Source organism: Cnephaeus nilssonii (genome assembly GCF_951640355.1).
Source record: "Cnephaeus nilssonii genome assembly, chromosome: 6".
Taxonomy (NCBI): Eukaryota; Metazoa; Chordata; class Mammalia; order Chiroptera; family Vespertilionidae; genus Cnephaeus; species Cnephaeus nilssonii.
In genome coordinates, this window is record NC_137077.1 from 49978821 (window position 1) to 49999230 (window position 20410).

The 20410-nt window shown below is 47.8% G+C and overlaps 1 protein-coding gene and 1 pseudogene across 2 annotated transcripts; one reads left to right on the forward strand and one right to left on the reverse strand.

The window, feature by feature from the left end:
- Nucleotides 1-7008: 7008 nt before the first annotated feature.
- KRT74 (keratin 74) lies at nucleotides 7009-15541 on the reverse strand (the record flags this gene model as incomplete). Its single annotated transcript, XM_079774180.1, has 9 exons — nucleotides 7009-7205; nucleotides 7674-7708; nucleotides 8096-8316; nucleotides 9815-9940; nucleotides 12073-12237; nucleotides 12752-12847; nucleotides 13346-13406; nucleotides 14241-14455; nucleotides 15071-15541. The coding sequence occupies 9 exons, from the start codon at nucleotides 15539-15541 to the stop codon at nucleotides 7009-7011; spliced, it is 1587 nt and encodes a 528-aa protein (XP_079630306.1).
- Nucleotides 10526-11560, forward strand: LOC307101977 (small ribosomal subunit protein eS1-like; annotated as a pseudogene). Its single transcript has 2 exons — nucleotides 10526-10539; nucleotides 10743-11560. The product of its transcript is annotated as a small ribosomal subunit protein eS1-like (transcript).
- Nucleotides 15542-20410: the final 4869 nt, after the last annotated feature.

The window sequence follows — 20410 nt, forward strand, 5'->3', positions numbered from 1 at the left end:
AGGAGGATGGCAGGCAGCTTGTAAATAATAATAATGATGATGATGGTAATAGTAGTAGTAGCTAACACACAGTGTGAGCTCCGCCAGGCACTGCTCTGAGCACTTCACCTATATTAGCGCATTTAATTCTCACAACAGCCCTATGAGGCAGGTACTGTTATTATCCCCATTTTACAGATTGAAGATACTGAGGCACAGGAAGTTAGGTAACTTACCCAAAGTCACACAGTTAGTGAGTAGCTGAGCTAGGGTTCAACCCAGGCAGCCTGCCTGCAATGTGTACTCTTAGTCTCTACACCATCCTGGCTTCCACACGTACAAATGCCCAGTGCAGGTGCCTGTCCTATTCCAGGTGCACATGCCCAACTCTAGCCTCCCACAAGCTCCAGTTCCAATTTCCTGCTGTCCTTCCTACACCTGCACCACAGTGTGGAAAACTGAGTTCACACTTCCTATCCCACATGGGCTCTGCCATGAGATGCGTGCTCATGGCCATCCTCCCAGGTGCTCCCCGCCCTCAGGAAGTCACCTGTCCTCTTTTGCCCCAGCTCCTCTGTATCACTACTGCCATGGCCCAGGCTGCACCCGATCCTCTCTCCCTCTGGAATTCAGGCAGTAGCCTCTTGGGCAGTCCTCCCCTGTTTGCCCATCTGACCCTCCTCCTGCAGGTCCACTCTGACTTCTCCCAGCTGACAGATATGCCCCAACATGTTGGAGGACATGTGTGGGTACACATCTATATTGGGTAGACCTGAACATGGACATGAGCAGAATATCAATTGTTAAATATTTTCAATATCTTCCTTAGACATGAACCGGTGAGCCAATGAGCACATATCTATGCATGTGTACACGGGTTTCTGATGACCATCGACCTGACAATGGGCCCCATCTTGAATTAGCTATTGCTTGCAGACCTCCATGTTTCCATTCTTCTCCACTAGTGGCACACAAGCAAGAGCCGATTGTCTCATTTTCACTATATTCATTTTCAATAATAGCCATGAAGGGATGTGGTGAAACACAACTGGTGACCAAGTAAGGGAATCAAATTCATTCATTCATTCAACATCTCTGAGTTCATAAAAGCAGGAAAGGTTCTGACTAGTTGGGTCTGTAAGAACATCCTTCCAAAGGGCCAAAGGATGGACAAACTGACTTCTCAAGGTCACAGAGCATCCATTTCTATGAAACTTTCTCTACCAATGCACATGGATGAATAAGTTAAAGCCTTGAGCTACTCCAAGTTTGGACCCTGGGGAGAACATTTGTAAAGATCAGAAAATGAGAGGGTCAGAGGCAGAGGGAAAGGCACAGGGAAGAGGAGCAAGAAAGAGGGGCTGAGGTTCCAGGAGACAGGGCACACACTTCATGACTGCCATCTTCTTTTGCAGTTGGTATTTCATTCACCAATTACTGAGCAACTTCTCTGTGCTCTCATACTGGGGATAAAGGAAGTGAGAGGTCCTTAAATTCCCCAGGCTTCCCTTTGATCAATGAAATGGAGGGTAAGATCATCCTCCTACTGGCCCCAACTGTTCTCCCTATATTTACTCCAGGTTGCTATTTGGTAGGAAAAGCTGGGAGCAAAGTTTCTCTGGCCTTTTCTCTGCTACCTGCCCTCTCCCCAATATTATTTTTATTTAGGTGAGATTCATATAAAAGTAACATTTTATTTCATTTTTTAAAATGTATTTTTATTGATTTCAGAGAGGAAGGGAGAGGGAGAGAGAGATAGAAACATCAATAATGAGAGAGAATAACTGATCGGCTGCCTCCTGCACGTCCCCCACTGGGGATGGAGCCTGCAACCCACAAACATGGGTCCTGACCAAGAATCTAATCATGACCTCCTGGTTCATAGGTTGATGCTCAACCACTGAGCCATGACGGCCGGGCTAAAAGTAATCATTTTAAAGCAAACACTTCAGTAGCATTAATATATTCACAATGTAGTGCAATCACAACTTCTACCTAGTTCCAAATATTTTCATTCTAGAAGGAAATCCAGTATGCATTTGCAGTCAGTTCCCATTCCTCCTATCCAGATCCCTGCCACCACCAAATCTCTCTGATTTATTTATGCTGGACATTTCAGATGAATGGATTCATACAATACATGACCTTTTGTGTCTGACTTCATTCATTTAACATAATGTTTTCAAGGTTTATCCACACTCATGCATCAGTGTGTTAGTCCTTTTTATGACAAACTAGAGGCCCATTGCATGAAATTCATGAATGGGTGGGGTCCATAGGCCTGGCCAGCGATCAGGGCCAATCAGGTTCCCCGCCTTCCCGCCTCCTCCTTCTCTCGCCACCCGCTTCTGCTGCCACCCACCCCCATTTTCCCATCCCAGCCCAGGGGCCCAGCCCCAATTGGGCGATCAGGGCCTGCTAGCTGTGGGGAGGGACCAGGAGGTTGGCTGGCAGGCCCCATCGGCAATCGGGCCCTGCGGGCTGGGGGCAGCTCCTGCATTGAGCATCTGCTTCCTGGTGGTCAGTGCGCATCATAGCGACCAGTTGTTCTGGTTGTTCTGTAGTAATGGTCGCTTAGGCTTTTATATAGAGAGATAATATTCCATTGTATGAATATGCCACAATTTTTTTATCCATTCATTTGTTGATGGACATTGGAGCTGTGTCATATTCCTTTCAGGCTCCTATAACACATACGATAGACTGGTGGCTTATAAACAACAGAAATTCATTTCCCACAGTTCTGTAGGTTGGGAAGTCCAAGGTCAAGGTGCCAACATAGTTGCATTCTGGAGCAGGCCCTCTTCCTAGTTCATAGCTGGTGGTGTCTTGCTATGTCCTCACATGGTGGCAAGGGATAGGGAGCTCTGCAGGGTCCCTTTTATCAGAACACTAATCCCATTCATGAGGACTCCATTCTCATAACCTATGTACCTCCCAAAGGCCCACCTCCTAATACCAACATCTTTGGGGGTTAGGGTTTCAACATGTGACTTTTGCTGAGACATAAACACTCAGACTATAGCAGGCTGCTTCCACCTTTAGCTATTGTGAGCAGTGCTTCTATGAGCATGCATGTACATGTATTTGTTTAAGCACTTGTTTTCAATTCTTTTGGATATGTATACTTAGGAGTGGAATTGTCTAATTTTTTGAGGAACTTCCCAAGTGTTTTCCACAGTGGCTGAACCATTGTACATTCCCAGCAGCAATGTATAAATGTTCCAATTTCTCCATATCCTCACCAACACTTTTTATTTTCCATTATTTTTTATTACGGCCATTGTACTGGGTATGAAATGGTACCGCATTGTGGTTTGGATTTACATTTCCTTGATGACTAATCATATTGAGCATTTCTTCATGTGCTTGTTGACCATTTGTATGTTTTCTTTGAAGAAAGGTTCATTAAAGACCTTTGCTCATTTTTTAATTGGGTTGTTTGTCTTTTTGTTGTCGAGTGGTAAGTTCTTTATGTATTTTGGATGCTACACCCTTTGCAGAGACATGCTTTGCAAATATTTTCTCATTCTGCAGGTTGTTTTTTCCCTTTCATAATAACGTCCTTTAATGTGCAGAAGTTTTTAATTTTGATGAAGTCCAATTTATCTATTTTCTCTTTTGTTGCTTGTGCTTTTGATGTTATATCTAAGAATCCTTTACCAAATTCAAGGTCATGAAATTTATCTCTATGGTTTTTTTTCTAAGTGTATTATGGTTTTTGCTCTTATATTTAAGTGGTTGGTCCTATTTGAGTTAATTTTTGTATATGGTCGGAAGTAGGAGCCCCACTTCATTCCTTTGCATAGAAGTATCCAGTTGTCTCAGCACCATTTGTTGAAGAGACTGTTCTTTCCTCCACTTAATGGTCTTGGCACCCTTGTCAAAATGGTCATAGATGCATGGGTTTTACCTCACAAAATATTTTTAAACACATTGAGCTGGATAGAAAGACCCTAAGAATACTATCCTCTGGGTGTCTCTGTTGGGTGAAGCTCCCTTGAGTGTCTTCTAATTGCTAAGCCCAGCAATGAATAAGGCCAATCCTTGTCCTTACAGACCCCAGGTCTGATGGTGATGGAATCAATCACACAGACAGATCATCTCAATCACATGTGGAGATATCATAGTGGAGATGAACATCGGGCACTGCAAGGTCCTAGCCAATAGACACTCAGCTCAGCCTGGGGGTCCAGGAAGGCTTCCAGGAGGAGGAGTGGGTACCTGAGCAGAATCTCAAAGGAGCAGTAAATGTCCAGGCAATAAAAGATGTAAATGACAATCCATGTACAGGGACTATGTGAGCATGAACATCACTCAGCCAGATGACCCCACCCCTAACTGGAAACTTCACTGGAGGTCTCCATAGAACAAGTGAACCAGATACTTACCCTCCTAGACAGTATGGGTGCTCCCTCACTCCCCTGGGCTGCTCTCCAACCCAAGCTCCCACACACCCCTGTTCCTTCTAGTCTCTGCCTTGCATGCTGAAGCTTGACCTATGGAACTGAAGTTGGTCACGACTGGGCCTGACTCCATGCTTTCCCCTTTTGGACTTCAAAAATATCTCCAAACTGAATCCTAAGTCAAGAACATGGTCACCACTGTACACTTCTCAGGATCTTAAGCCCCAGATGATAAAGAATCTCCCCATTACTGATGGAGATAAGCTGCAACCAGGAGAGCTGCCCCTCTGCCATCTTCCATATCCCAGCACAGGACACATTGTCTCTGTCCCCCAAGATCACATCCACATAACCTCTGGGTCCTTCACTGTGCATCCAGGGCTGGGCACAGCACTCAGGCCTCACAGTTCAGGGGTCAGAAGCGTGTTTGCATTAGGGCCCTGGAAGAGGCAATTCCATGGATGGCTCATGGATTCCACTAAAGCCTATTTTAAGAAGTGGATCCCATCTACTCTACTACACCCAGCCCTTCTTACTGAGTCACTGGGAATTTGGCCTTTTGTAAAAGGCAGAGCATCAGTGCTAGGAAGGACTTTAGGGGTATCTGGTCCTGGAGTTCATGACCCAGGGAGTCCATTAATGGGCTTTGGATGGGGTGGGCGGGGGCGGGAGCTGTGAACCTCTGAACATGCAAACATAATTCTGTATACTTTCTAAGGGAAAAGGTCCATAGCTTCCATCAAATCTCAAAGGGGTCATGACCCATCAGGTTAAGAACCACTGATTTGGTCTGAGCATAGCAGGTGACTGGCTAGTGGCCAAGCTGCAATAGAACCCCCATAACTCCCAGCACACTCACTATTCTAAAAACCCACAGAGATGACCCAGAAACATCAAAGAGAGGCATTTGGGCAGAAAGCCCACCAGACTCCTGGGATCTTGTCCTTCCCAAGGTTTATTGCATCCTGGCACACACAGAAGAGGACCTCCTTAATACATGGAAAGCACAATGAGGTCAATGGAGGCAGCAGCTTGGGACCAGAGGCCCTGTCCTCACTAGGCCTCATCCCTGTTGCCCTGAGGGCTATTGGGGGAACAACTGGGTGCATACTCGTAACACTAGACAAATAAAAAAGCTGACTAATGGGTTGAATTCTCCCAGCCAAATCTGAGGGACTTGGAAACTCAATCAACCCCACTACTGACATCAAGAAATCTGAGCCCTCCCATCCCTCACCAAAACAAGCTCACAAAACCTGCACTCAAACCTACTGCAATGGTGTAATGTAAATTCTCTCTCCAGGAATCTATGTGTCTATCTTTCTGATTATTTGATTAAACTCTCCTCCTCCTCCAGAAAGTCTTCCTTGCTTAGCTCCTCCATTCTGATCACTTCTCAGCATTGCTGCACTGGGCTGCCATTCCCTGATTTGTACAAATGTGTGGCTTTGCATATGTGTCCATATCTCCTATCAGCCTGACCTCACCTCCAGAGAAGGCTATTCTGGTCTGCCTCTAGCCTCCCAGAAGGTTTGTGCATGTATGCTAGGTGGGGTACATTATCATTATGGGGTGGGCAATTTGGAGAGATTGACACACTGGCAGGAGTACAGCTCTGACATTAATCGAGGGCAATTTATTGAATATACAGCAGACATTCAGAGTCCTGACTCATACAAAGGAGGAACTGGGTGTTGCCATTCTTAGAAATATTTACATCAAAGGCCATGGCTTCTGGGCTGGGAGGTACCACCAGAAACAGATCAAGATTCCCTTGCCAAACACAACTCATAGCAAGAAGAACTGAGTCAGAAACTACTGCAGGACACAGCCCAGAGAGAAGACCAAACACAAATCACAGTCCTTGACAAAAAGAATCATGAATTTGACATTCCCTTTGTTAAACAGGCAGTGTCGTACCATGGAAAGAACACAGACCCTGGGGTCAGCCTGATCTGGCTCATCTCCAGACCCTGGAAGTCCTCAGTGAGTGATGGGGACAAGTTCTGCAGCCTCTCAGAGAATGAGTCTTCTCATCTGTCCCAAGGATGCTTATTGCATCTTACAGGAGGGATGAGAATGAAAAGCAAATCATGTAGGGAGCTTGGCATGTAGTAGGTTCTTGACATGTGGAAGTAGCTATTACTGATAATAAAGGTAGAGGGTAGGTGGTGGGTGGCAGAAGATCCCCAATTCTCCTTCACTTGGCCCTGTGACTATGGGCACAGCTGCTGTCTGAGACTATACACATTTTCTCCTAAATAATGGAGTGGTTCTGCAAAGACCTTTCCCCCTCCCTCCTTACTCTCCTCCGTCCTCTGCCTCTCCCTCCTCTCCTCTCTCTGTAGGGATGATCATAGCTAAGACCAAGAAGATAATTATAGCTAAGACCCCCGCCAGTTGAAGGCAGCAAAGAAAACGAGAAGTCACAAAGTGTTCACAGGACCTGAGGAAACAGGGAGGTGACGGTTCCAATCAGAATTTGACAGTGAGACAAGCCATGGTATGATGGCCCAGGGTTCTAGGCCTCGGGGTAGAGGGCTGGAGTGTCGCAGGTGTCTTCAGGCAGGGCATGGGCAAGGGCATTTCTTCTCCGAGGTGCTGAAGCAAGAGGCCGTGTGGCTCATCGAGTGTCTTTCCTGGCTGGGGCACTGACTGGGACGCTCTTCCCTTGAGAGTCCTTGGGGTCTGCCCCTGGTGCCTCTCTGGTCCTGGTCTGCTCGCTCCAGGTGCTGCCAGAGCTTCCCGCCACACTGCTGGCACCAAGGGTGGTACTGGCGGAGGAGCCGAGGTGGTAGCTGCTTGCACTGCTGATGATGGCTGAGGAGGCAGAGACAAGAGCAGGAAAGGAAGGCAGCGGAGTCCGTCAGCAAGTGAGCCATCCCCCTTAGTCCCACAGCAACCCTCAGCATCAAGAAACAACACAAAGATGAAGTGAGACCCTCTGGTGAGCCCAGCATGGTGTGAGGTGAGGCCACTCGCGACAGACCCTCCTGGAGAGTCTAGGACCACTGGCTCCCAAGGCCATATTCTCAACCCTTTCTCTCAATGACGATGCCCAGGGGAGAGCTAGAAAGGACATGGGGTGGGCATTACTTCATTCACTGTTTCCATGGGACAAAAGGGGACTAGGTTTCCTTTGAAGCCAGAGAAGCTTCACAAGACATTTCCAGAAACTCCCAGCTAGGAGGAGACAGTGAGTGGAGAAGAGGCATCACCTTATCCTGGGGTCCCCGCCTTCCCATCCAACCAGAATCCCCACCCAACCCATCTCCCAGGGATACTCACAGATGCTCACAGAGGATGGATTCTCACCGGACATTCTGAAGGACAGAAAGTTAGAGGAGAAAACCTCAGGGGTGTGTCTAGATTCAGCTAAGCCTTAGCGGGCTCCTGCTTTTATGTGTATATTGTTTTAATTCATCCTTATAACAACCCATAAGATGCAGCTCATAATCCTCATTTTATAGATGAGAAAATAGAGACCTGGGGACAGTAAATGATTTACCAGAACCAAACAGCTATAAGTGGCAAAGCTAGCCATTAAACCCAGGTCTCTCTGACCCCACTAGCTCTTTTCACAGCACCACCAACCACCAGTGCTTCATGGCTCACACTTGACCTTCCCTTACAGGAAGCTTCCAAACGGCCCTCATCCTAGCAGAGAGCCACCCACAGCCCCTTCTCCCTTGGCACCTTTGCCCCCTCACCGGCACTCCTCGCCCTCCAGCAGCTTGCAGTAGGTGGCGATCTCCATGTCCAGGGCCAGCTTCAGACTCATGAGCTCCTGGTACTCACGCAGCATCCGGGTCAGCTCCTCCTTGCCCTGGTGCAGGGCAGCCTCCAGCTCGTCCAGCTTGGCCCGGGCGTCCTTCAGGGCACTGTCCCCCTTCTGCTCAGCATTGGCAATGGCCGTCTCTAGATTGGCACACTGAAAGGCAAAGAACAGGGAGATCATCAGAACACAAAATAATTTTTAGATCTTAAAGGTTAGGTAGCAAAACCCCCTCACTTTACAGATGAGACCCAAGTGACAAAAGGGAATAGCTGCAGAGCCAACACCAGAAGCTGGGTCTCCCCTATTTTCTGTTGCAGATGGATATTTAAAGTTGTTGTGAAAAGCTGTCAGAGCAGTTGCCTTTCAGGAATGCAAGCATAGACTTCGATGTTTGAAAAGTTGTCTAATGCCTGGGGTTGGAGCCACCAATGGCTGTAGGTTCCAAGTATGCCAGGTCCGGAGAATCGAGCTGAGACCCAGCCAGGATGCCTCTAAGGATCAGATAGCCAAGCACCATTGTGATAGGATTTCTGCCTGTAGGACAGCTCTTATCGGAAACCCTTTCTACCATCTAGCAACAAGAGTGAGCACTCTGTGAGGATGGTCTGTCTAGATGGTCCCCAAGTCTGGCCTGAAATTAGGCCATGGCCCCAGAAGCTGGGCTCTGACGAACATCTGGCAGCCTTGTGATGACAGGTGCTAACAAAGGAGGAACAGTCCGTGGAGCCTGTGCCTGGTGTGGAAGGTTGTGAGGTGTGGGGAGGAGAGCGGGCTCTGGTCTTTCAGTTTGGCAAGTCTGTCACTATCAGAGTTGACCTGGCTCTCTGTGGAGAACACAGGAAGGATTTGCCACCCCTTAAAATTGTCTTCCCACTGACACAGTGCTTAAGGTTTGCTGTTTCCAGGTAAGACAGGATCCCTCCGGTGAAATAGAAACGGCTTTGGCATAGGGTAGGGGACCCGGAGGGCTTCATCTGCTGTCAATCGCACTCAGCCACCATGACCCCATCCTACCCTGAGGGGCCCTGGATGCACACCCACACATCCCACATGTTTTGAGTGTCTAGTGGGAGGAAGAGGCATGGGGGCTGCCCTCAGAGGGTCACACTTGGAGGGGACATGGGCCAGGTTCATTGCACACAGAAAAAATCTGAGAAAGAGGGGAAAAGAAAGAGAAAACATGGATTTTAATCCTGGCTCTATTAATAACCAGCTGGGCCCTGGCTGGGTAGCACAGTTGGCTAGAGTTGTCATCCTGATATGACAAAGTTGTAGATTTGATCCCTGGTCAGGGCACATACAAGAATCAACCAATGAATGCATAAATAAATACAACAGCAAATCATTGTTTGTTTCTCTCTCTCTCTCTCAAAGCAATCAATAAAATAAAAATAAAAAATAACCAGTTGAGGATCCAAGATAAGTCACTTCTCTCTCCAGCCCAGGAGTCAGATGAAATAAGCTCAAGGCCCCTCCCAATTCTGAGCAGGTGCCTGCTCTGATAGTGGGTGGGAAGGAGGGACTGTGGATGGCTGAGGGGCTCCTCAGCCCAGATGGGGAAGATTTGATTTTTATTGAAGGGTGGGCTCCAATTTCTCCAACCGCCGAGGGTGAGATTGACCCTGGTGTTCTCTGTGGGGTTGCTGCCCACCTGCTTCCTCACATTGACAATCTCACAGCGGATCCTCTGCATGAGCCGGTTCAGCTCTGACATCTCGTTCTTGGTCTTCTTAAGGTCATCACCATGCCGTCCGGCTGCCAGCTGCAGCTCCTGGATCTGGTTTCCCAGAGATAGAAAGTTGGACAGGACTTCTCAACCCATTCAGGGTAGGAGAAGGGTCCTGAGTAAACATTTCCACCCCTAAAACGAGCCAGGGGAGGTGGCTTCAGAAGGTGATGGAGACAGGACCTGAGCATCCTTCTAGCTGTTTGGTGATGGTTCTGACCAAGAAGTCCACCTGCTTCTCTAAGCAGAACCTGTTTGCTGGGCCTAACCTCCCTTCTCATCACCCTGCATACAGTCTTGGGTTGGATAAAGGAAAGAGGCAGTTCATATTATTTATTAAACACTTCCAAAATATAAGAAGAGCTCTGACTCTTTCCACTCATTTAGTACTTCTATGTAGGGGCATCTTTTAAAGGCTAGGTTCTGTTCAGGTACTGGGGATACAGCTGTGAACAGGATAGGAGAGAGGTCTCTGCCCCCATGAACCGTACATTGTCCTGCAGCCCTTTTGTGTAGACAGGAAGCCAAGGACAGCACATATCCTTGGGGTGATGTGATTTGGGGCTCAGGACTTGTAGCTCAAATCTTTCCCTCTCCCCTTGGCCAGTTCTTCAGAGAAGAGGAGCTGACGTGGCCATGGATGGAGACAAGTGAACCTGTATCCTTGCTGTTCTTGGGCTTTAATGACTGTGGAAAGGAGTGCTAGACCTGACAGGAGTTAGTGCTGAGAGCCCTGGGAAGGCTCTTCTTAGTGATAGACCCAAAGCATTTTACCCCAAAGCAGAGCTCCTCTTACCTAGAAGGCACCTAGCACTCTCCTCTCTCCTCTTGGAAGCCCTCCCTCACTGAACAGAAAGAGCTCCCGGCCTTTTTGCTCTCTGAACACCACCACCACGGTGGTTGACAAGAACGAGCGCCTTATGAAAGGCGGCACAAAGGGAGCCAAGAAGAAAGTGGATGCTCTATTTTCTAAGAAAAATTGGTACGATGTAAAAGCACCAGCTATATTCAATATAAGAATATTGGAAAAACACTAGTCACCAGAACTCAAGGAACCAAAATCGCATCTGATGGTGTCAAGGGTCATGTTTTTGAAGTGACACTAGCTGATCTGCAGAGTTGGGAAATTGCATTTAGAAAATTGAAGCTAATTACTGAGGATGTTCAGGACAAAAACTGCCTGACCAATTTCCACAGAATGGCTCTTACCCGTGACAAAATGTGCTCCCTGGTCAATAAATGGCAGGCCATGATTGAAGCTCATGTTGATGTCAAGACTACCAGTGAGTATTCACTTCATCTATTCTGTGTTGGTTTTACTAAAAACAACAATCAGATTAGGAAGACCTATTATGCTCAGGATCAAAAGGTCCACCAAATCTGGAAGAAGATGATGGAATTCATGACCCAAGAGGTGCAAAAGACTTAAAAGAAGTGGTCAGTTAATTTGAGATAGCATTGGAAAAGACAGAAAATACTTGACAATCTATTTATCAGCTCCATGATGTCTTTGTTAGAAAGTCAAATTCTAAAGAAGCCCAAGTTTGGATGGTGAAAACTCATGGAGCTTCATGGTGAAGGCAGAGTTCTGGAAAAGCTATTGGGGATGAGCCAGGTGCTAAAGTTGATCGAGCTGATAGATATAAGTTCCCCCTCCAAGAATCTATTTAAAATTCAGACTTTTAATGTAACAAATAAAAAATCCTATTCATTATTTTTTAAAAAATAAAATAATTTATTTTATTTTTAAATAAATAAATTATTTTATTTTATTTCAAAGAAAGAAAAGAGCTCTAGGCTTCCTCTTCTTCGTCTCTGCCCACCCCAGCTCACCCATATACACTGTGCTTTATATCTGTTACTCTCCTTCTGCTCCATGACAACATGTTCTACCTCCTGGAAATACCCTTGTTTTATAACAAGAACACCTCGCTTTTTTTCCTCCACCAGAGGATTGCCTATCTTCTGTTGGATATGCCCATCCATGCCATTTTTAAAAATTATTTTTGACAATGGTCTCTGCCAATGATTCCTTTTGGATAGAATGTCGCTAAGCCATTGGTAATAACCCCTTTTTCATTCACCACATCTCCAAAGATATTTCTCCCATTCACTGGTGGAGTTGTACCTTCCCAAGAAAGAAGGGGCTGGTGGAGAAGGGAGATTCCCACCCCAGTGCCCACCTTGCTCTGGTACAAGGCCTCAGCCTCAGCTTTGCTCTTCAGGGCAATCTTTTCATACTGGGCGCGGACCTCAGCAATGATGCTGTCCAAGTTCAGGTCCCGGTTGTTGTCCATGGACAGGATGATGGAGGTCTCGCTGGCGTGAGTCTGGATCTGGGCTATCTCCTAAGTTGGGAAGTGAGGACAGAGTCAGGGTCCCCCAACTTCTCTCCTGTGCTCATCAGTCTCTGGGCCTGCAGCCCTGGCAGAACGGGCTAAGGTGGAGGCAGGAAGTGCCTGCTGGAGATCTGTCTGTGGAGCCGAGGGAGAAGGCTCACAGGAGCAGGATACCCCCTGCTCCCCCCCTCCCACACACAGGCAACAGGTAGTGGGAAGCATTTCCTATGATTTACAGACACAAGAAATTGTGCTTTAGCAGGACTTCATGGGGTCATTTTTTTTCTGCCTGTGAGCAAGGTCACTTTCAAGGCTCAGATGAGATTGTCTCCTGTGTTTATGGGCTCTAGGGACCAGGATTCTACACTATCATAGTCTCCCAGTGCAGGGTTTTGCACTTTTCCATCAAAACAGACTTCATACTGTTTATCCTAAATCCCTCCTATTGGCATCTCCCTGGAAGAGCCAGGTGATATTCTCAGCTGGAGAGAGGTGGGATGGGGAAGGAGAGGAGTGTCCTTACCTCATCATACAGACACTTGAGGAACTTGATGTCTTTTTCCAGAGAGTCCACTTTGGCCTGGAGCTCCACCTTGACCATGTAGGCTGCATCTGCATCCTGCCAAGAGGCACCAAAGCCATTGGTCAATACAACCCCCTTCCGATCAGCTGTCTTGTCCCTGACCCAAAGCTATCTGATTTCCTGTGTTTTTCCCACAAAGGAAAGCACATTGATGAATACAATCATTCAATATTCCTTTTCTCTCAGACTCACTGAATCTTAGGGAATAGAGAAAGGAGAATGAGGCCTGCTCATTCTCTGCTATACCTGGAGAAAACAAAGCCCAGAGAAGTGGAGTGAGTTTCTTCAAGTCACACAGGAAGGCTGAACTGAACCAAAGTTTCCCAGTTCCCAGACCAGAATTCTCTCCTGTTTGACTCTGTCCATTTCCTGGATGTATGCCCTGTTTCTTCAATTTGCTGGAGACCAGAACTATGACTCCATCCCCATTCAGGCACCAGCCTCTCCCAGGAGGCCTAGGTTGAAGTCCTGAGCAGAGTTGGTTAGGATGGGGTATAAGAGAGACCAGAGTCCTTAGACTCTTCTCTCTCTTACCTTCTTGAGCACCACAAACTCATTCTCAGCTGTTGTGCGCCGATTAATCACCACCTCATACCTGTGGGCCAGGAAAGAAGATAGCAGAAACCTCCGTCCAAATAGCCAAGTAGCCTTGTCTTCCCTCTGATCGAGCAAGTGCTCAGGATATAGAGTCCCCACAAGATCTAAAGGTGAGCAGTGCAGAAGCTGGTGGTGGCAGTGCTATGTCCCTGAGTTACCTCATCTACATTCCGCTTGCTGGAAAACATTCAGGTGTGTCAGAAACCGACAATTGTCCCCACTAACAGAAAGGTGTGGACAAGGAACCTGGAAGGCTGTTTAACCTTGGAAGCTCTGAAAGGTCAAAGCCAACCACTCACTGTCTAGTTGAAACAATGGTAGCTGAAGCAACTTCCACCTATCAGTCTTATGTAAATCCTTGCTGATTGGCTATTACTGGAATTGCCTGCCTCTATGGGTGGATCCCAAACCTTAATAAAAGGGGTATCAAGGCTGGAGGGGGGGGGTAGTCCTCCCATTAGAGTTGGGCTCCCGCCTGGCCCCCAATATCGCCAAATTAATATTTTTCTAGTCGCTTTCATTTGTGTGCAGCCTCCTCCAGAACCTGGACCCTGAACCTGAACCCTGAACCATGTGGGACCTGAAAGGGGTTCTCACACAGGTGTCTATTAGGCTCCCCAAACTGGCCACTGAACCAGTCAGGGAATCAATGAGCATAGGAACTTTTCCTATCAACCAGATAGGAAGTTATCAAACAGGGTCTTTCCCCCACAACCAGAGAAGGGGTGTGAGCCCTGACCCTGGTGCTTGCTCCCTTCCCTCCTAAAGTGGCTCAAAAATTGGCTGAGCCCAGGAGCTTCTGGGAACATGATCTTTGGTGGTACCTGCTCACCTCTTCTTGTAGTCCTCCACCAGGACCCGCATGCTCTTCAGCTCTGAGTCCAGCCTCACCCTGTCCCCCAACAGCGTCTCCAGATGTTTCCGCAGGGTGCTGATGTAACCCTCCAGGATGGGCTCCAGGTTCTTCTGACAGTTGCTCAGGTCCAGCCTCTGCAACAACTCCCACTTGGTCTCCAGCACCTGGTTCTGCTGTTCCAGGAACCGCACCTGCAACCATAATAAATGCTATCATGTCCCATGGACATACACCATTGACTCCCCAGGTTATATAGATTTTTCCTAAAGTCATTTGACTCAAGTCCTGACTCTACTCATGGAATTCCACATAAACTAGACCCTTTGTGTGCTCATTCCACAGCCTTCTGGACAAAATCAGTCACTGAAAAAAGGTGAGTCCATAGCTTTCTTCTGTCACCTGAGCCAGCATCCAGGAGATGCTCTTCCTTGTGTCTGTACATGTTTCTTCTGTACCATGAGCCCTTCCCCTGAATAATTCTGAGTCTGTTAACCCCTTTTCTTCTTTAAAGAGCTAGAGGTTCATTCACCATCCTCTAGAAAACCATCACTTCTTTCTCAAGGTTTCTAAATGGCTACCCTTTGCCCAATTTCCCACCCTTCTCTGTAAAATCCCCAAAGAGAGCAATACATTCATTTATTTCTTTGTGCTGCCCAGCTTCCAGGCCTATTCTCTCTGTTATGGTCAGGGAGTCCTTCTTGAGGTCCAGTTGCAACCTTTCCATTTGCAATGCCCTGTCCACTCCCAGGCAGCAGGAATGACTCATACGTTACTCGACTGTCTTATCCTCCTCCTATGAGACCTACCTTATCGATGAAGGAGGCAAACTTGTTGTTCAGCGCCTTGATCTGTTCCCGCTCCTGGGCGCGTACTTTCTGGATCTTGGGGTCCAGCTCCACATTGAGGGGTGCCAGGAGGCTCTTGTTGACAGTGACCTGGTGGATGCCACCAGGTAGGCACATGGAAGGGCACACAGGCCCCAGGGCAACACTACCGAACATGCTGCCAGCAAAGCCAGGGGCCTGGCCTCCTCCATACCCAGAGCCAGGGCAGAAGCTGTAACCTCCGGTCCGAACAACACCACCAGCCATGTGGAGGGAACTACACCGATCCCCTCTGAGACTGTAGAGGCTCCGACTGCCGAAGCCGGCCCCAGCTCCTTTGCCAGCTCTGCGGTGAGAAGCCATACTGCCCATAGCCTTCCTCAGCACCACTGCCGAGTACCCACTGAAGCCACCCTTGTCACCCCCAGACTTGATGCTCAGTTGCCGACTCATGGTGGGAGAGAGGGAGTTGACAGAGCTGGAGAACAGCAGTCACCAACAGATAGAGAACGTGAAGGGACACCCACAGCGCTGGCTCCTTTTATCCTGTCAAGCCCTGGACACCGGAAAAGGGCGTCTCTCCACCATATCCTTTTCTCCTGCTAAAGGGCCAGGGGCCATGGGCAATTTGTGGAACAGAGATCGCCAAGCCCTTTGCTGCAACAAAGCACCTCTGATAGCGAGCGGAATATGCTGCCCTTGCAGACTGGAGGGGTCTAATCAGACGTTTATCTGTACTCCTAATTAGGGACCTGGAGAGTTATCCCCTTCACAGATCTCCTACCTTCACTTTTCCAGTGCTGCCTCCCTCTACCTTATCTATTACCAAGCAGCAGGGGAAATGCCTGGCTTTGTCCAAGAGGGCTCATCCCAAACCCCCAGGTCCCTCCCCAGAGGCCCCATCTCCCTATAAGCTGGTCTTATTGAGGACCTGGGGTGTCCATGCTGGGGATGAAGAGACTGGAAAAGAATATGGTGGGTCTTCAAAGATCTGGACCCAAGAAAGAAATCCCAGGGGCCACTCTCTGGGTCACTCTAAGGACCACAGCTGTCCAGCAATGAACAGACACCAAGAAAATAGTGGAAATGACTGTATGGCCCCCAGCAGTGGTGCTGCCTGGGGCTTTCTGTCCTGGGCAGGGCCTGGGTAGTGGTGACTTGGACGTTGCCTTTTCAACAGTGAGAACCTTTCCAGGGAACTGGCGGTTCCTGCAGCTGAATTTTTTTCTCCTGGACAGGGTGAGCTTTTCCATCCTAGGAGGTCGGGCCATAGAGCAGCCTCAGGAGCCGGGACATTCGCTCTTCTCTCTCTGGGGATAACATCTGCCCTCGCACTCGCTAGGGAAACACTCCATGCCCAGTGCCCAAGGTACAGAAGACCCCGAGGCTCACTCCTGGGTTCAGGGTGGGCTGTTCTGCCAGTTTCCTGATCACTTTAGGAAGCCACTCAATCTTGGAACAGAAAAGCCAGTTCTTTATAATAAAGTTCAGGTAGTCCTGGGAAAGGGCGGTGGTAAGTTAAAAATGCTAAAAATTATTTCAAAAACAGGCACCTGGTAGCTGCCCTAATGCAGGACTCTGACCACTTCTATAACTAAATTGGGGAGCCTGGACCCGTTTGGATCAGCCAGAGGGTAGTAGACAACTGCTCTGGCTGCTGGAAGGGAAAGGGAGAGACAGTGAGCTGGGTACCAGGATGCCTATAGGCCTGGCTGCCTCAGAGGGTTTTCCCTTCATCGTGTTCTCCTCTCAGCCCAGAGGCAGAGGTGGAAGCTCCTTCTCCAGGGACCCTGCCTCTCAACCTTCCTGGTAGGGCCCAGGATGAGAGAGCATGAGAGGGCATAACTGAAGTGGGGTTTTGTGCTTTTCTAAACCAGATTGTGTGTGAGCCTGATGTTCTGAATATCAACAAATTAGAGTCCCTTGACTGGGAATGACTAATATATGGCTCCAGTCCCCAAGGAACCTGAAGACCCATGAACAGAATTCACAAAAAGAACTTAAATCTGGGGCCAAAACTCCAGAATAACAGGAAAGCATTGTGAACAGGGATTAGAGGTGCGCAGGGGAGGCGGGGCTAATTCTGATTGGCATTTTAGGGGTCTCCAGAAGGCCAGTTTTATACCCCCAACAGCAACCGTCACAGAAGCTGGCTCAGAGTAGCCACTCCCAGGCAGGGGGGATTGAAGTATGACCTGAAGTAGGAGGAGCAATGGTGGCAGCAATACAATCAGTTGTGGTCATAGTGACAGTAACAACAGAAGTCAATGTTTATGTTCACTTTGCACGTGCCAGATGTTGTGCCAAGCACTACAAGGGTTTCTAATTTAATTCTCATTTTACTAATTCACTTTACAGTTGAAGAAACTGAGGCTTAGAGATATCCAGGAACTTGCCCAAGGTCACTCAGCTAGTAAACCAGAGCTGGGGATGGAATTCAAGAGTGTCCGGTTTCATAATCCCTGCTCCTAACCATCATCATCACATAATGTCGTAGAGATTAATCAGAGATGCAAAGACTTTCTGAAATGAGGTAGGAGAGTCAACCATGGGCTTCTGAGTTCCTTGGGCCGTGTTTCTCTAGTTCAGAGAGAGTCAGTCAAAATGGGGATGGGCGGGGGAAGGAAAAGAGTCACTTTTCAGCAGGGCACTTTTATTCTAGACCCCTTCTCCAGTCGCCACCCCTGAGGGGCTCCCTAGGGAAATACATGTGGTTCTGGTGGGCTGAGTCTCCTGAGCCAAGTCTGCACCTCCACTGTGGGGCTTAGTGTGAGCTCCGTCTGCTAGAAGAGCTGGACCTCTTACCATAGACCTTCTCAGAAGAACATTTACAAAGTAGGAAAAGTTCAAAGCTAGATCTTCAAGTCTAGAGAAGATGTAGGATGGTTAAAAAACAGAGTTTCAGGTGCCTGGGAAAATGCTGGAGAATGAACTAAGCCCATCCATGTTCCAAAGTGATGGGCTGGGGAGAGCCAGGACTAGGGCTGGGGTCCTGGCACCTTTCAGTGTGTATTCTACACGCACTGCCTCTCTGTGCCAGGTCTTGTACTAGGGGCTGGCAAGTAAGGGCTCAGTGATAGTGATGGTGGTGATGATGACAGTGGTGATGGTAGTTGTGACGCAGAAGAAAGAAGAGGAGGCAGAGGAGGGTTTCCAGACAACAGTGTTGTGACTGTGGCTACACACAGGTCCCCCCCCCCCCCCCCGCCACAACCCCAGCTGGTTCCTAGGGAATGCAATTGCAGGCAATTTTCTTTGGCCTACACCAGTGGTTCTCAACCTTTCTAATGCCTCGACCCTTTAATACAGTTCCTCATGTTGTGGTGACCCCCAAGCATAAAATTATTTTCGTTGCTACTTCATAACTGTAATTTTGCTACTGTTAATGAATTGTAACGTAAATATCTGTGTTTTCCGATGGTCTTAGGCTCTACAGCAGCGGTTCTCAACCGGTGGGTCATGACCCACCGGTTGAGAACCGTTAGCAGGGTCGCCTAAGACCATCGGAAAACACAGATATTTACATTATGATTCATAACACTAGCAAAATTACAGTTATGAAGTAGCAATGAAAGTAATTTTATGGTTGGGGGTCACCACAACATGAAGAACTGTATTAAAGGGTCAAGGCATTAGAAAGGTTGAGAACCACTGCCCTACACAGTAAGATCTCTGACAGCCCCAATTTTCACCTTGTTGGCTACCCTTTAATTAGTCATCACACTCCACACCCTAGTCTTTGAGTTCATTGGACTAATGAATGTCCCAAAGCCTGAAGAGATTGGCATTTCGATGAGTGTAAAATTGAGTGCCTACTGTGTGGAGTGCTCAATGCTGGACACTGAGGGAGGGAGACTTCTAAGACTTTCTCCTTCCCCCCTAAGAAATGGAAATTGAACTGGAGGAGAAAAAAATATAAGCCGATGAGAGTTGTTTTGCTGTTGTTTTGCTGTAGTTTAATTCCACATGCCTGTATTCAATAATGTGCTTAACTGAATGACTTAGATAAGCTGTTATTAAAATCCTGATTTTTAAAAAAATCAAAATAAAATACATTGGGCTCTGGGAGGTAGGGTTTGAGACCTGGAAGGTGATCCAGACTGGACAGGCACTGCATCCGAGAGGCCATGAGCAGCCCAGGTGGACTGAAGGGGAAGGTTTGACTTGGGGAGGGGTGGTCAATGGGAGAAAGATGGTGGCTAAGACAGTTCCCTTCTCCCTGCAGTGTGGAATTGTAGGAGGGTCATGAGGGGGAAAAACATCACTGAGCCAGAGCTTTAGGTTAAAGAGCAGATTCCATGTTACACAAGGAGAACTGTGAGAGAGACAGGACCCGAAAAAACTCTGAAGTAGCCAAGTCCATTTGCTCCATGATCTCCCGCCATGAGTTAAGGGAATTCCTGGAGGGTAAAAGTCCCTTTCAGCCGAGCACACTACCCTGGAGGTAAATAGAAAGTAGTGCCATGAATAATCCCAAATGAACACATCCAAAGTCATGTCTTCTTGGCTGGAGAATGGATCCTGACGGTCATTTTTCCCTAGCTCACTGGTTTTTTGACTACTCTTAGGCATAGTCTAGGGAACCAGCGTTCTGTAAATCAAGGTCATTAATGGAAAGCATAAGAAGCTTGAAGAGTTTTTGGGCTAACTTTCCGGTAACAAGATTTGGGGATAAACCACAGCACCTTGGAATCTGAAGGGACTTGAAACTGAGTTATCTGATCATTTGAAAATGAGCTCAGTGCATTAAATCTAAAGCTCTCTGCCTGTCTGAACCAGTTTGAAAGGAGCCTGTTTTTCCATCCTCGTCCAAAGTTAGCTTAAACAGTAGATTCATCAGCTTTTCTTCCATTCCTTTACCTCCCCTCCCAACACCCTACACCTTCATGGCATGAAATTCTCTGAGTCCTGGCTTATCGAGTCCCACATCAAATAGGATATGCACCAAGCAGTAGGGCAGAGCCATCGCTGCAGTCCGTGGCTCTAGACTGACCACCTGGCCCAACTTCCCAGGATTGGCCACTTGTCCAGTGCTACGACCTGAGTGGCTGATCACCCTGTCACCCTTTATATTGCAGAGTACAGAGTCCCAGATTCCCCAGTAGTTTGTAGTGGTCATTGAAGTTACATCTCTCTTCATCCCTCTAGTCCCTCTTCCCCATGCCCACCCTTAACATGACTCCTCCAGATTATTAAGAAAACAGGTAGCTGGATCTCATCCATTTAAATTCAATTTCACTCTCACTCATCAAACACAGGCGCTGTGCTGAGTGAAATCCCAGAGGGCAGTCGGGGCTCTGAATCCCCACTGGCGCCACATTA